Source organism: Salvelinus namaycush, unplaced genomic scaffold, assembly GCF_016432855.1.
Source record: "Salvelinus namaycush isolate Seneca unplaced genomic scaffold, SaNama_1.0 Scaffold1593, whole genome shotgun sequence".
Classification (NCBI taxonomy): domain Eukaryota; kingdom Metazoa; phylum Chordata; class Actinopteri; order Salmoniformes; family Salmonidae; genus Salvelinus; species Salvelinus namaycush.
This window is the reverse complement of record NW_024058334.1, coordinates 37,083-53,940: the sequence shown is the minus strand read 5'-3', so window position 1 is coordinate 53,940 and position 16,858 is coordinate 37,083. Positions and strand designations below refer to the sequence as shown.

The following is a 16,858-nucleotide window of genomic DNA, read 5'->3' as shown; positions in this document are numbered from 1 at the left end:
TAATACAGACATGTCTTCAGATTAAGTGACGGTTGACATGACGATCATCACACTCCCCATATTATGTTTTACCCAGAATGCAGCATAACAATCATTTAACTCATCTCTAACACCAGCCATTTGTTTTGCTGGCTGTTGTGATGCTACTGTTGCTAACGTGTACCTGGCTGAATATCAACAATACCCCCTATCCCATTTCCTTCCTTCCTTCCTTGCTTGCTTCCTTCCTTGCTTCCTCCCTCCCTTCCAGCCGAAGGGCCAAGGATGTTCCACCTCCTCCACCACCTCCTGTACCTCCACCTCCTCCTCTACCTCCACCTCCTTCTCTACCTCCACCTCCTTCTCTACCTCCACCTTCTCTACCTCCACCTTCTCTACCTCCACCTCCTTCTCCCCCACTGTTGTCTCTCTTTCTATTCTCTGTTTGTATTGTTTCAACTCTCTCTCTAGGAACCCCAGACCACAGTGATCCACAACCCAATAGATGGGAACAAGGTACAGCACTGACAGAGTGTGTGTGTGTGTGTGTGTGTGTGTGTGTGTGTGTGTGTGTGTGTGTGTGTGTGTGTGTGTGTGTGTGTGTGTGTGTGTGTGTGTGTGTGTGTGTGTGTGTGTGTGTGTGTGCATTTCTTTTTGTGTATACATGTATATACTTTATATTAAATGTATGTAGTTCTGTCCTTGAGCTTTTCTGGTCTATTAATGTTCTGTATTATTTTAATGTTCTGTGTGGAAACAGATAATGATCCTAATAAACCCCAGGAAGAGTAACATATAATGGTCCTAATAAACCCCAGGAAGAGTAGCTGCTGCTATAGAAACAGATAATGATCCTAATAAACCCCAGGAAGAGTAACAGAAAATGATCCTAAAAACAACCAGGAAGAGTAACAGATAATGATCCTAATAAACCCCAGGAAGAGTAGCTGCTGCTATAGAAACAGATAATGATCCTAATAAACCCCAGGAAGAGTAGCTGCTGCTATAGAAACAGATAATGATCCTAATAAACCCCAGGAAGAGTAGCTGCTGCTATAGAAACAGATAATGATACTAATAAACCCCAGGAAGAGTAGCTGCTGCTATAGAAACAGATAATGATACTAATAAACCCCAGTAAGAGTAGCTGCTGCTATAGAAACAGATAATGGTCCTAATAAACCCCAGGAAGAGTAGCTGCTGCTATAGAAACAGATAATGATCCTAATAAACCCCAGGAAGAGTAGCTGCTGCTATAGAAACAGATAATGATACTAATAAACCCCAGGAAGAGTAGCTGCTGCTATAGAAACAGATAATGGTCCTAATAAACCCCAGGAAGAGTAGCTGCTGCTATAGAAACAGATAATGATCCTAATAAACCCCAGGAAGAGTAGCTGCTGCTATAGAAACAGATAATGATCCTAATAAACCCCAGGAAGAGTAGCTGCTGCTATAGAAACAGATAATGGGGATCGTAATAAACCCCAGGAAGAGTAGCTGCTGCTTTAGAAACAGATAATGGTCCTAATAAACCCCAGGAAGAGTAGCTGCTGCTATAGAAACAGATAATGATCCTAATAAACCCCAGGAAGAGTAGCTGCTGCTGTAGAAATAGATAATGATCCTAATAAACCCCCGGAAGAGTAGCTGCTGCTTTAGAAACAGATAATTGTCCTAATAAACTACCATTACACACTGAGTGTACAAAACATTAGGAACACCTGCTCTTTCCATGACACAGACTGACCAGGTGAATCCAGGTAAAAGCTATGATCCCCTATTGATGTCACTTGTTAAATCCACTTCAATCAGTGTAGATGAAGGGGAGGAGACGGGTTAAAGAAGGATTTTTAAGCCTTGAGACATGGATTGTGTGTGTGCCATTGAGGATGAATGGGCAAGACAAATGGGGTATGGTAATAGGTGCCAGGCGTACCGGTTTGTGTGTCAAGAACTGCAACGCTGCTGGGTTTTTCCACACTCAACAGTTTCCCGTGTGTATCAAGAATGGTCCACCCCCCAAAGGATATCCAGCCAACTTGACACAACTGTGCATTTGAGTCAACATGGGCCAGCATCACTGTGGAATGCTTTCGGCACCTTGTAGAGTCCATTCCCCGACGAATTGAGGATGTTCTGAGGACAAAAGGGGGTGCAACTCAATATCAGGAAGGTGTTCCTAATGTTTTGTACACTCAGTGTATATCGTTCATTTAAAGGTTAAAAAAAAAGTATGTAGAAATTGCAGATTGCCTCTTTAAAAAGGTGGATAGTTGACAAAACGCGATCTGATTTAAGTATTAGGCAGCGTTTATACAGGTAGCCCAAATCTGATCCTCAGTGTACACCAGGCTATAGATCAAGATATATGTTCTTTCCCCCAGGAGTCTATAGAGAGCACCAACACCACCATCGAGGACGAGGATGTCAAAGGTAGAGACACTTGTCTGTCTGCCTGTCTCTCTCTCTCTTCGTCTTTCTGTCTCTCTCTTTGTCTGTCTGTCTTTCTGTCTCTATCTTTGTCTGTCTGTCGCCCTCTCTCTCTATTCGTCTTTCCATCTCTCTCTTTGTCTGTCGCCCTCTCTCTTTCTTTGTCTTTCTGTCTCTATCTTTGTCTGTCTGTCACCCTCTCTCTCTTCGTCTTTCTGTCTCTATCTTTATCTGTCTGTCGCCCTCTCTCTCTCTTCGTCTTTCTGTCTCTATCTTTGTCTGTCTGTCGCCCTCTCTCTATCTTTGTCTTTCTGTCTCTCTCTCTCTTTGTCTGTCTGTCGCCCTCTCTCTCTCTTTGTCTTTCTGTCTCTCTCTTTATCTGTCTGTCGCCCTCTCTCTCTTTGTCTTTCTGTCGCCCTCTCTCTTTGTCTTTCTGTCTCTCTCTCTCTTTGTCTGTCTGTCGCCCTCTCTCTCTCTTTGTCTTTCTGTCGCCCTCTCTCTCTCCTTCCATCTGTCTTTCAAACCTCTCCTTTCACTCTGCCTTCAGCTACTTCCTCCTCCTCCTCTTCTTCCTCCTGATGATTGAGACTCCATATACATGATGTATTGATGTATGTATTATTAAACTTACCTGTTATCTTCTCTTTATTATTTATTATTAAACACATATTATATTTTCTTTCTGTGAATGGAATTGTTTTCTACATTTGAAATTCATGTTGACCCCCCCCTACACACACACCTGCCCTCTCTGCCAGTCCTCTGTTTGGGGAACTTGGTGGGTAGTGTGTGGATCTCTAAGGGTCGTTCCACCCAGTCCTCTAAGCCCAGGCAGACTCCCTCCTCTTCAGGACAGAGTAAGTCCCCTGGCTATGTCCCCCTCTGTTCCCCAGTCAGTGTCCTCCTGGATCTCTCCTCAACCACTCTGGAGAAACCTGTCCCCCTGTCCACTGTCTCCTGTGTCTCCCCTCAACCACTCTGGAGAAACCTGTGTCCTGTCCACTGTCTCCTGGATCTCTCCTCAACCACTCTGGAGAAACCTGTCCCCTGTCCCCTGTCTCTCCTCAACCACTCTGGAGAAACCTGTCCCCCTGTCCACTGTCTCCTGGGTCTCCCCTAAACCACTCTGGAGAAACCTGTCCCCTGTCCACTGTCCCCTGTCTCTCCTCAACCACTCTGGAGAAACATGTTCCATGTCTCCTGGGTCTCTCCTCAACCACTCTGGAGAAACCTGTCCCCTGTCCATTGTCGCCTGGGTCTCCTCAACAACTCTGGAGAAACCTGTCCACTGTCTCCCCGGTCTCTCCTCAACCACTCTGGAGAAACCTGCCCCCTGTCTCCTGGGTCTCCCCTCAACCACTCTGGAGAAACCTGTCTCCTGGGTCTCCCCTCAACAACTCTGGAGAAACCTGTCCACTGTCTCCTCGGTCTCTCCTCAACCACTCTGGAGAAACCTGCCCCCTGTCTCCTGGGTCTCCCCTCAACCACTCTGGAGAAACCTGTCTCCTGGGTCTCCCCTCAACCACTCTGGAGAAACCTGTCCACTGTCTCCTCGGTCTCCCCTCAACCACTCTGGAGAAACCTGTCTCCTGGGTCTCCCCTCAACCACTCTGGAGCAACCTGTCCACTGTCTCCTCGGTCTCTCCTCAACCACTCTGGAGAAACCTGTCCACTGTCTCCTGGATCTCTCCTCAACCACTCTGAAGAAACCTGTCTCCTGGATCTCTCCTCAACCACTCTGGAGAAACCTGTGTCCAGTCCACTGTCTCCTGGGTCTCCCCTCAACAACTCTGGAGAAACCCGTCCCCTGTCTCTCCTCAACCACTCTGGAGAAGCCTGTCCACTGTCTCCGTCTCCTTGTCCCTTGAGAAGATAAACACGCACAATATTTCTGGTTAAGTGATTGAGTCAAAGGCCACATTTCCAGGCTGAATACATTACAGACACCTGCCAGATCTCACAACACCTGGATAGATATTTAACAAATCAGCTAACCACATCACATGATATAGTAATCTGATCTATTTAACCTCTTTGGGCTAGGGGGCGGTATTTTGACATCTGGATGAAAAGCGTGCCCAAAGTAAACTGCCTGCTACTCAGGCCCAGAAGCTAGGATATGCATATTATTAGTGGATTTGGATAGAAAACACTCCAAAGTTTCTAAAACTGTTAAAAGAATGTCTGTAAGTATAACATAACTGAAATGGCAGGCGAAACCCCGAGGACAAACCCCCCCCCCAAAAATAAAAATCATCCTACCTCTGCTTTCAATGGCTGGCACTATTCTAATAAGGCGAAATTATCCCAGATTGCAGTTCCTAGGGCTTCCACTAGATGTCAACAGTCTTTAAAAGAGTTTCAGGCTGTTTTTGGGGAAAACGAGGGAGTTGGTGTAGTTTTTCTAAGTGGCTCCCATTTTGGCTGTCGTGTTTCCAATGCGCGTGGATGAAAGAGCGTTCTTTGTTATTTATCTCCGGTAATGAACATACGATTCTTCGTCTTAAATTTTATCGCTTATTTACGTATTAGGGTACCTAAGGTTTGATTAGAAACGTTGATTGACTTGTTTGGATAAGTTTATTGGTAACGTTTGGGATTAATTTTGTATGCATTTTGGAGGGAAACTGTGGATTATTGACTGAAGCGCGCCAGCTAAACTGAGTTTTTATGGATATAAAGAAGGAATTTATCGAATAAAAGGACCATTTGTAACGTAACTGGGACCTTTTGGAGTGCCAACAGAAGATCTTCAAAGGTAAGGCATATATTATATCGCTATTTCTGACTTTCGTGTCTCAACTCCCTGGTTGAAAATTATTTGTTATGCATTTGTATGCGTGGCGCTGTCTTCAGATATTCGCATGGTTTGCTTTCGCCATAAAGCCTTTTTGAAATCTGACACATTGGCTGGATTAACAAGAAGTTAAGCTTTATTTTGATGTATAACACATATATTTTCAAGAATGTTAAATATTTGAATTTCACCAGATGTTGGCCAGGTGAGACACTACCGTTCCACCTGCCCGTAAGAAGTTAACATATCAGCTAACCACATCACATGATATAGTAATCTGATCTATTTAACATATTAGCTAACCACATCACATGATATAGTAATCTGGTCTACCACTCTGGAGAAACATGTCCACTGTCTTCCCTCAACCACTCTGGAGAAACCTGTGTCCTGTCCTCAGTCTCCTGGGTCTCTCCTCAACCACTGGAGAAACCTGTGTCCTGTCCTCTGTCTCCTGGGTCTCTCCTCAACCACTCTGGAGAAACCTGTGTCCTGTCCTCTGTCTCCTGGGTCTCTCCTCAACCACTCTGGAGAAACCTGTGTCCTGTCCACTGTCTCCTGGGTCTCTCCTCAACCACTCTGGAGAAACCTGTGTCCTGTCCACTGTCTCCTGGGTCTCTCATCAACCACTCTGGAGAAACCTGTGTCCTGTCCACTGTCTCCTGGGTCTCTCCTCAACCACTCTGGAGAAACCTGTGTCCTGTCCACTGTCTCCTGGGTCTCTCCTCAACCACTCTGGAGAAACCTGTGTCCTGTCCACTGTCTCCTGGGTCTCTCCTCAACCACTCTGGAGAAACCTGTGTCCTGTCCACTGCCTCTCCTCAACCACTCTGGAGAAACCTGTGTCCTGTCCACTGCCTCCTCGGTCTCTCCTCAACCACTCTGGAGAAACCTGTGTCCTGTCCTCTGTCTCCTGGGTCTCTCCTCAACCACTCTGGAGAAACCTGTGTCCTGTCCACTGCCTCTCCTCAACCACTCTGGAGAAACTTGTCCACTATCTCCTGGGTCTCTCCTCAACCACTCTGGAGAAACCTGTCCCCTATTTCTCCTCAACCACTCTGGAGAAACCTGTCCACTATCTCCTGGGTCTCTCCTCAACCACTCTGGAGAAACCTGTCCCCTATTTCTCCTCAACCACTCTGGAGAAACCTGTCCACTATCTCCTGGGTCTCTCCTCAACCACTCTGGAGAAACCTGTCCCCTATTTCTCCTCAACCACTCTGGAGAAACCTGTCCACTGTCTCCTGGGTCTCCCCTCAACCACGCTGGAAAAACCTGTCCCCTGTGTCTCTCCTCAACCACTCTGGAGAATTCTGTCCCCTGTCCACTGTCTACTGGGTGTCCCTTCTACTCCCTCCTCATCAGGCCAGAGTAAGTCTCCTCTTGTTGGGGTGGAGATCATGGCTATATCCCCACCCCTACCTCCTTGGGAGGAGAAACCATGCCTCTACCTCCCGTCCCCTCTCTTCAGCCAATCTGGAGAAACCTGTTCCTGTTCCTAGTCTCTGTCCCCCTCTACTCCCTCCTTATCAGTCCAGAGTAAGTCCCCTTCTAATGGGGTGGAAACCCTGGCCATGTCCCCTGTACTCCCTGGGCCTCCACTCAACCACTCTGGAGAAACCTGTCTCCTGTCCCTCCGTCTCCTGTCTCCCTGTCCCTTAAGAAGATAAACCATAAACACACACAATATTTCTGGCTAAGTGGTTGAGTCAAAGGCCGCATTTCCAGGCTGACTACATTGCAGACGCCTGCCAGATCTCACAACACCTGGATAGATATTTAACATATCAGCTAACAACGTCACATGATATAGTAATCTGATGCCCAACTGCGTAGTTGATGACGTGGCCCGCAACCATTGGTGTCTGCAATGTAGTCGGCCTGGAACACGACCATAGACATGTTTGTTAAGCAGACGACAAGTGGTTTTGTTTTCACTAACCCCCATCCCAGCCTGCACTAACCCCCATCCCAGCCTGCACTAACCCCATCCCAGCCTGCACTAACCCCCATCCCAGCCTGCACTAACCCCCATCCCAGCCTGCACTAACCCCCATCCCAGCCTGCACTAACCCCCATCCCAGCCTGCACTAACCCCATCCCAGCCTGCACTAACCCCCATCCCAGCCTGCACTAACCCCCATCCCAGCCTGCACTAACCCCCATCCCAGCCTGCACTAACCCCCATCCCAGCCTGCACTAACCCCCATCCCAGCCTGCACTAACCCCATCCCAACCTGCACTAACCCCCATCCCAGCCTGCACTAACCCCCATCCCAGCCTGCACTAACCCCCATCCCAGCCTGCACTAACCCCCATCCCAGCCTGCACTAACCCCCATCCCAGCCTGCACTAACCCCCATCCCAGCCTGTACTAACCCCCATCCCAGCCTGCACTAACCCCCATCCCAGCCTGCACTAACCCCATCCCAGCCTGCACTGACCCCCATCCCAGCCTGCACTAACCCCCATCCCAGCCTGCACTAACCCCCATCCCAGCCTGCACTAACACCAGTAAACAAGTGGTTTTATTTTCACTAACCCCCATCCCAGCCTGCACTAGCACCAGGAAACAAGTGGTTTTATTTTCACTAACCCCCATCCCAGCCTGCACTAACCCCCATCCCAGCCTGCACTAACACCAGTAAACAAGTGGTTTTGTTTTCACTAACCCCCATCCCAACCTGCACTAACCCCCATCCCAGCCTGCACTAACCCCCATCCCAGCCTGCACTGACCCCCATCCCAGCCTGCACTAACCCCCATCCCAGCCTGCACTAACCCCCATCCCAGCCTGCACTAACCCCCATCCCAGCCTACACTAACCCCCATCCCAGCCTGCACTAACCCCCATCCCAGCCTGCACTAACCCCCATCCCAGCCTGCACTAACCCCATCCCAGCCTGCACTAACCCCCATCCCAGCCTGCACTAACCCCCATCCCAGCCTGCACTAACCCCCATCCCAGCCTGCACTAACCCCCATCCCAGCCTGTACTAACCCCCATCCCAGCCTGTACTAACCCCCATCCCAGCCTGCACTAACCCCCATCCCAGCCTGCACTAACCCCATCCCAGCCTGCACTAACCCCCATCCCAGCCTGTACTAACCCCCATCCCAGCCTGTACTAACCCCCATCCCAGCCTGCACTAACACCCATCCCAGCCTGCACTAACACCCGTAAAGGTAACTCAGTTCAAACCAGGGTTTGGGGTCAATTACACTTAAAATTCCAGTCAATTCAGAAAGTTAAACCAAATTCCACTTCCATATTTTCCTAATTGAATATAATTGGAATTTTAGGTCCTGAATTAACTTGAATGGAATTGACCCCAACCCCAGGTCAAATTCCCATACTAATAGCTTTTCTCCCAAATGGCACCCTATTCCCTACCAGTAGTAGGGTACTATCACTAATAGGGTTCCAGCGCCCACTGGGTTCTGGTCTAAAGTAGCCCACTGTATAGGGTGCCAAGGCCCACTGGGTTCTGGTCTACAGTAGCCCACTGAATAGGGAATAGGGTTCTATTGGGTTCTGGTCTAAAGTAGCCCACTGAATAGGGAATAGGGTTCCATTGGGTTCTGGACTAAAGTAGCCCACTGAATAGGGAATAGGTTCCATTGGGTTCTGGTCTAAAGTAGCCCACTGAATAGGGAATAGGTTCCATTTGGGTTCTGGTCTAAAGTAGCCCACTGAATAGGGAATAGGTTCCATGGGGTTCTGGTCTAAAGTAGTCCAATGAATAGGGAATAGGTTCCTCTGTGTTCTGGTCTAAAGTAGTCCACTGTGTTGGAACAGAACCAGCAGCTATGATTTAATGTATGTAAGATTGGGTTATGTTGGACTAATGTTGACCTGAGGTTGTGGTGATGCTGTGTTTGTGTGTTTCCAGCTCGGAAGCAGGAAATTATCAAAGTCACAGAGCAGCTGATCGAATCCATCAACAACGGAGACTTTGAGGCCTACGCGTGAGTCCTGCTCTGTCTGAGTGTGTTTAGGGCTAGGACACGTGTGTGTGTGTGTGTTTAGGGCTAGGACGGGTGTGTGTGAGTGTGTTTAGGGCTAGGACGGGTGTGTGTGTGTGTGTGTTTAGGGCTAGGACGGGTGTGTGTGAGTGTGTTTAGGGCTAGGACACGTGTGTGTGAGTGTGTTTAGGGCTAGGACGGGTGTGTGTGTGTGTGTGTGTTTAGGGCTAGGACACGTGTGTGTGAGTGTGTGTTTAGGGCTAGGACGGGTGTGTGTGTGTGTGTGTTTAGGGCTAGGACGGGTGTGTGTGTGTGTGTGTGTGTTTAGGGCTAGGACGGGTGTGTGTGTGTGTGTTTAGGGCTAGGACGGGTGTGTGTGAGTGTGTTTAGGGCTAGGACGGGTGTGTGTGTGTGTGTTTAGGGCTAGGACGGGTGTGTGTGAGTGTGTTTAGGGCTAGGACACGTGTGTGTGAGTGTGTTTAGGGCTAGGACGGGTGTGTGTGTGTGTGTGTTTAGGGCTAGGACACGTGTGTGTGAGTGTGTGTTTAGGGCTAGGACGGGTGTGTGTGTGTGTGTGTTTAGGGCTAGGACGGGTGTGTGTGTGTGTGTGTTTAGGGCTAGGACGGGTGTGTGTGTGTGTGTGTTTAGGGCTAGGACGGGTGTGTGTGTGTGTGTGTTTAGGGCTAGGACACGTGTGTGTGTGTGTGTTTAGGGCTAGGACGGGTGTGTGTGTGTGTGTGTTTAGGGCTAGGACACGTGTGTGTGTGTGTGTTTAGGGCTAGGACGGGTGTGTGTGTGTGTGTGTTTAGGGCTAGGACACGTGTGTGTGTGTGTGTGTTTAGGGCTAGGACGGGTGTGTGTGTGTGTGTGTTTAGGGCTAGGACACGTGTGTGTGTGTGTGTTTAGGGCTAGGACACGTGTGTGTGAGTGTGTTTAGGGCTAGGACACGTGTGTGTGTGTTTAGGGCTAGGACACGTGTGTGTGAGTGTGTTTAGGGCTAGGACACGTGTGTGTGAGTGTGTTTAGGGCTAGGACGGGTGTGTGTTTAGGGCTAGGACACGTGTGTGTGAGTGTGTTTTAGGGCTAGGACGGGTGTGTTTAGGGCTAGGACGTGTGTGTGTGTGTGAGGTGTGTGAGTGTGTTTAAGGCTAGGACGTGTGTGTGTGTGTGTGTGTGTGTGTGTGTGTGTGTGTGTGTGTGTGTGTGTGTGTGTGTGTGTGTGTGTGTGTGTGTGTGTGTTACTCTAGTTCTTTGGGATTGTTGTTCCACCACATTGCAGCTGACTGATCTACTACAAATCACCTTGATGATCATACAGTAACAATTTACCCACAATGCCCATTTACCCACACCTCTATTATTGTGTTACTATGGTTACTAGTAGTTCACTATATAGGGAATAGGGCTCTGGTCACTAGTAGTTCACTATATAGGGAATAGGGCTCTGGTCACTAGTAGTTCACTATATAGGGAATAGGGCTCTGGTCACTAGTAGTTCACTATATAGGGAATAGGGCTCTGGTCACTAGTAGTTCACTATATAGGGAATAGGGCTCTGGTCACTAGTAGTTCACTATATAGGGAATAGGGCCCTGGTCACTAGTAGTTCACTATATAGGGAATAGGGTCCTGGTCACTAGTAGTTCACTATATAGGGAATAGGGCCCTGGTCACTAGTAGTTCACTATATAGGGAATAGGGCCCTGGTCACTAGTAGTTCACTATATAGGGAATAGGGCTCTGGTCACTAGTAGTTCACTATATAGGGAATAGGGTCCTGGTCACTAGTAGTTCACTATATAGGGAATAGGGCCCTGGTCACTAGTAGTTCACTATATAGGGAATAGGGCCCTGGTCACTAGTAGTTCACTATATAGGGAATAGGGCTCTGGTCACTAGTAGTTCCCCATATAGGGAATAGGGCCCTGGTCACTAGTAGTTCACTATATAGGGAATAGGGCCCTGGTCACTAGTAGTTCACTATATAGGGAATAGGGCTCTGGTCACTAGTAGTTCCCCATATAGGGAATAGGGCTCTGGTCACTAGTAGTTCACTATATAGGGAATAGGGCTCTGGTCACTAGTAGTTCCCTATATAGGGAATAGGGCTCTGGTCACTAGTAGTTCACTATATAGAGAATATGGCTCTGGTCACTAGTAGTTCACTATATAGGGAATAGGGCTCTGGTCACTAGTAGTTCACTACATAGGGAATAGGGCTCTGCTCACTAGTAGTTCACTACATAGGGAATAGGGCTCTGCTCACTAGTAGTTCACTACATAGGGAATAGGGTGCCATATGGGACTTAGTCTGTGTTTCCAACAGGAAGATCTGTGATCCTGGTCTGACGTCGTTTGAACCAGAAGCTCTGGGGAACCTGGTAGAGGGACATGACTTCCATCGCTTCTACTTCGACAACGGTAACACATTCATCAGTCAAGTCATTTAGAAGATACAGTTATTGATTAGTAAAGGTATTGATCAGCTATTGATTATTAGTTATTGATCAGCTATTGATTAGTAGAGGTATTGATTAGTAGAGGTATGATCAGCTATTGATTAGTAGGGGTATTGATCAGCTATTGATTAGTGTGTTTTGATTAGTAGAGGTATTGATCAGCTATCGATTAGTAGATATTGATCAGCTATTGATTAGTAGGGGTATTGATCAGCAACTTTTGATTAGTAGGGGTATTGATTAGTAGAGGTATTGATCAGCTATGGATTAGTAGTTATTGGTCAGCTATTGATTAGTGTAGGCATTGATTAGTAGAGGTATTGATCAGCTATCGATTAGTAGTTATTGATTAGCTATTGATTAGTAGAGGTATGATCAGCTATTGATTAGTAGGGGTATTGATCAGAAACTTTTGATTAGTAGGGGTATTGATCAGAAGAGGTATTGATCAGCTATTGATTAGTAGAGGTCTGATCAGCATTTGATTAGTATAGTTATTGATCAGCTATTACTTAGAGATATTGATTAGTACAGGTATGATCAACTTTTGATTAGTAGAGATATTGATCAGCTATTAATTACAGGTATTGATCAGCTATTGAGTAGTATGTATTGATTAGTAGAGGTATTGATTAGCAATTCATTAGTAGAGGTGTTGATCAGCTATGGATTAGTATATGTATTGACTAGTAGAGGTATTGATTAGTATAGGTATTGATTAGCTATTGATTAGTATAGGTATTGATTAGCTATTGATTGGTATAGGTATTAATTAGCTATTGATTAGTAGAGGTATTGATTAGCTATTCATTAGTAGAGGTATTGATTAGTATAGGTATTGATTAGCTATTGATTGGTATAGGTATTAATTAGCTATTGATTATTAGAGGTATTGATTAGCTATTCATTAGTAGAGGTATTGATTAGCTATGGATTAGTATATGTATTGATTAGAGGTATTGATTAGCTATTGATTACTATAGGTATTGATTAGCTATTCATTCGTAGTTGTATTCATTAGTAGAGGTAATGATTAGAATTGGTATTGATTAACAGAGTTATTGATTAGTATTGGTATTGATTAGTATAGGTATTGATTAGTAGAGGTATTGATTAGTAGAGGTATTGATCAGCTATGGATTAGTAGATGTATTGATCAGATATTGATTTGTAGTTATTGATTAGCTATTGATGAATAGTTCTGTCTGTTTGTGTCTGTTACTGAGAACTACAACTCCCACTAGCTAACTAAGGCCCGTCTCTCCATCTCCCTCGTCCTCCTCTCCTTCCAGCCCTGTCTAAAGGTAACAGGCCGGTGCACACCATCCTCCTCAACCCTCACGTCCATCTGATAGGTAGGAAACCCGCCATGTCTAATATTACGACAATAATATGATAATATATGCTATTTAGCTTTAATCAAAAGCAACATACAATAATGTGTGCATACATTTTCCATATGGGTGGCCCTGGGATTTGAACCCACTATCCTGGTATTGCGAGCACCATGCTTTACCAACTGAACATTATGTTGATTTTTCCCGGGCTGTTATGTTTTATGTAATCCTGTTTCTGGTTGGTATTCAAATATACACTGTGTGTACATGTCAATTCCAGTCAGAAAGTAGACCAGATTCAAATATACACTGTGTGTACATGTCAATTCCAGTCAGAAAGTAGACCAGATTCAAATATACACTGTGTGTACATGTCAATTCCAGTCAGAAAGTAAACCAGATTCAAATATACACTGTGTGTACATATCAATTCCAGTCAGAAAGTAAACCAGATTCAAATATACACTGTGTGTACATGTCAATTCCAGTCAGAAAGTAAACCAGATTCAAATATACACTGTGTGTACATGTCAATTGCAGTCAGAAAGTAAACCAGATTCAAATATACACTGTGTGTACATGTCAATTGCAGTCAGAAAGTAGACCAGATTCAAATTTCCCATTCCAAATTCTCCTGAAGCATTGAAGTGAATATTGGAAAGGGAATTCCAGTGTACTTCCTGAATTGAATCAAGATGGACGCCAACCCCCTGGTAATTATGTACAATGTGTCTATGATGTTGACATGAAACAAGGAAAGGTGAACTAATGAGAAGGTCTATCTAGCGGAGAACGCTGCGTGCATCGCCTACATCCGCCTGAGCCAGTACATGGACGCGGGGGGGATGCCTCGCACCATGCAGTCTGAGGAGACCCGCGTCTGGCATCGCAGAGACGGAAAGTGGCAGAACATACACTTCCACCGCTCCGGCTCGCCCAGCGTACCATCCCAGTAAGAAATATACATTAATCAATAAATTAATGTATTAATTATAGTGATTATAATAAACCAATTTCAGAACATTCACTTCCACCACTCTGTAGTGTCCAGTGTAGACTACCTTTCCAGTCTGTAGTGTCCAGTGTAGACTACCTTCCACCAGTCTGTAGTGTCCAATGTAGACTACCTTCCACCAGTCTGTAGTGTCCAGTGTAGACTACCTTTCCAGTCTGTAGTGTCCAGTGTAGACTACCTTCCACCAGTCTGTAGTGTCCAGTGTAGACTACCTTCCCAGTCTCTAGTGTCCAGTGTAGACTACCTTTCCAGTCTGTAATGTCCAGTGTAGACTACCTTTCCAGTCTGTAGTGTCCAGTGTAGACTACCTTCCACCAGTCTGTAGTGTCCAGTGTAGACTACCTTCCCAGTCTGTAGTGTCCAGTGTAGACTACCTTTCCAGTCTGTAGTGTCCAGTGTAGACTACCTTTCCAGTCTGTAGTGTCCAGTGTAGACTACCTTCCACCAGTCTGTAGTGTCCAGTGTAGACTACCTTTCCAGTCTGTAGTGTCCAGTGTAGACTACCTTCCACCAGTCTGTAGTGTCCAGTGTAGACTACCTTTCCAGTCTGTAGTGCAGACTACCTTCCCAGTCTGTAGTGTCCAGTGTAGACTACCTTCCACCACTCTGTAGTGTCCAGTGTAGACTACCTTCCACCACTCTGTAGTGTCCAGTGTAGACTACCTTCCCAGTCTGTAGTGTCCAGTGTAGACTACCTTCCACCAGTCTGTAGTGTCCAGTGTAGACTACCTTCCCAGTCTGTAGTGTCCAGTGTAGACTACCTTCCACCACTCTGAAGTGTCCAGTGTAGACTACCTTCCACCACTCTGAAGTGTCCAGTGTAGACTACCTTCCCAGTCTGTAGTGTCCAGTGTAGACTACCTTCCACCACTCTGTAGTGTCCAGTGTAGACTACCTTCCCAGTCTGTAGTGTCCAGTGTAGACTACCTTCCCAGTCTGTAGTGTCCAGTGTAGACTACCTTCCACCAGTCTGTAGTGTCCAGTGTAGACTACCTTCCCAGTCTGTAGTGTCCAGTGTAGACTACCTTCCACCACTCTGAAGTGTCCAGTGTAGACTACCTTCCCAGTCTCTAGTGTCCAATGTAGACTATCTTCCTAGTATGTAGTGTCCAGTGTAGACTATCTTCCCAGTCTGTAGTGTCCAATGTAGACTACCTTCCCAGTCTGTAGTGTCCAGTGTAGACTAACTTCTACCACTGTAGTGTCCAGTGTAGACTACCTTCCCAGTCTGTAGTGTAGACTACCTTCCCAGTCTGTAGTGTCCAGTGTAGACTACCTTTCCAGTCTGTATTGTCCAGTGTAGACTACCTTCCCAGAAAGTTGTCTAGTGGTGCAATAACTAATCTCCACCACAGGAGGGCGCCATGTACACGCTTACCATACTACTGTAATGGTTAGTGTACTGTTTCCTCATCCTGGTACTGGGGACATTGTAGTTGTTGCCCTAGCATTAACACACCTGATTTAACTAATCAACTCATCAAGCCTTTGATTATTTGATTCAGGTGTGTAGTGTTACGGTAACAACTACAATGTTCACCTCTTGGGGTTCCCCAGGACCAGGATGAAAGACACACTGGGTTAGAGTCACCTATACCGGCGGACCCTGACTACACGGATATCGCTCTGTTTCTGGGTTGAATCTCATTTCCTTTTCCTGTGTCTCTGTGTGTCTCCGTCTGTGTGTGTGTGTGTGTGTGTGTGTGTGTGTGTGTGTGTGTGTGTGTGTGTCTGTGTCTCTGTCGGTGTGTGTATTTTACAGTTAATGGAATATCAAGCTTCAGTCTAAACTCCCAAGACAGACAACAATCAACTAGCCAACCCATGGTCGCCATTTAACCTCTAACCCCTGAACCCTCTGTATGGACATGACATCACACAGGAAAAGGAAATCAACCCTAAAGGTCGTCAGTCATCCTAACCACCTTCTGCGTCCCTAATGGCACCCTATTCCCTACATAGGGCCCATGGGACCTGGTCTAAAGTAGTGCACTACATAGGGAATAGGGCTCTGGTCACTAGTAGTTCACTATATAGGGAATAGGGCTCTGGTCACTAGTAGTTCACTATATAGGGAATAGGGTTCTGGTCTAAAGTAGTGCACTACATAGGGAATAGGGCTCTGGTCTAAAGTAGTGCACTACATAGGGAATAGGGCTCTGGTCTAAAGTAGTGCACTACATAGGGAATAGGGTTCCGTTTGGGACTCAGCCCGCCCCCTAGAGCGACCTGCAGCAGACCGTGGCCGTTATCCACTGGAGCATATTACCTGACATTTGGTTATCTGGTTTTTAAACTGTTTTTTGGTGCATTTTAAATGTATAGAGATGTTTAAAAAATCTACTGCTGTCAACTCCTCCCATTTTAAACTTGTATTTGTACGTGTGTTTTACGTGTTGCAATACGAAATATTTAAAGATCAGAATGTTAAAATCGAGCTTGCTTTTGTTCTGGTGAAATGTGTATATATATATATTATATCTTGTGATTGTTGATTAAATAAAATAAACATTCAATTGCTATTCTTGCTATATCATAGGAGTTTTAAGAAAATTCGTAAAAATTCTGGATGTAAGTAATGTAATGTTTTATTGAGCTAGGTGCTTGGTTGAGATAGGTGCTAATGTTTGGTTGAGCTAGGTGCTAATGTTTGGTTGAGCTAGGTGCTAATGTTTGGTTGAGCTAGGTGCTAATGTTTGGTTGAGCTAGGTGCTAATGTTTGGTTGAGCTAGGTGCTAATGTTTGGTTGAGATAGGTGCTAATGTTTGGTTGAGATAGGTGCTAATGTTTGGTTGAGATAGGTGCTAATGTTTGGTTGAGATAGGTGCTAATGTTTGGTTGAGATAGGTGCTAATGTTTGGTTGAGATAGGT

The 16,858-nt window shown here is 46.0% G+C and overlaps 1 protein-coding gene across 1 annotated transcript; it reads left to right on the top strand.

Moving 5' to 3' along the window:
• Nucleotides 1-450: 450 nt before the first annotated feature.
• Nucleotides 451-13,927, top strand: LOC120037156 (calcium/calmodulin-dependent protein kinase type II delta 1 chain-like; the record flags this gene model as incomplete). Its single annotated transcript, XM_038983328.1, has 6 exons — nt 451-495; nt 2,367-2,415; nt 9,103-9,178; nt 11,502-11,596; nt 12,927-12,989; nt 13,758-13,927. Coding segments are annotated over 6 exons (498 nt in total), but the record flags the coding sequence as incomplete, so codon positions are not given.
• Between the last annotated feature and the right edge of the window lie 2,931 nt (nt 13,928-16,858).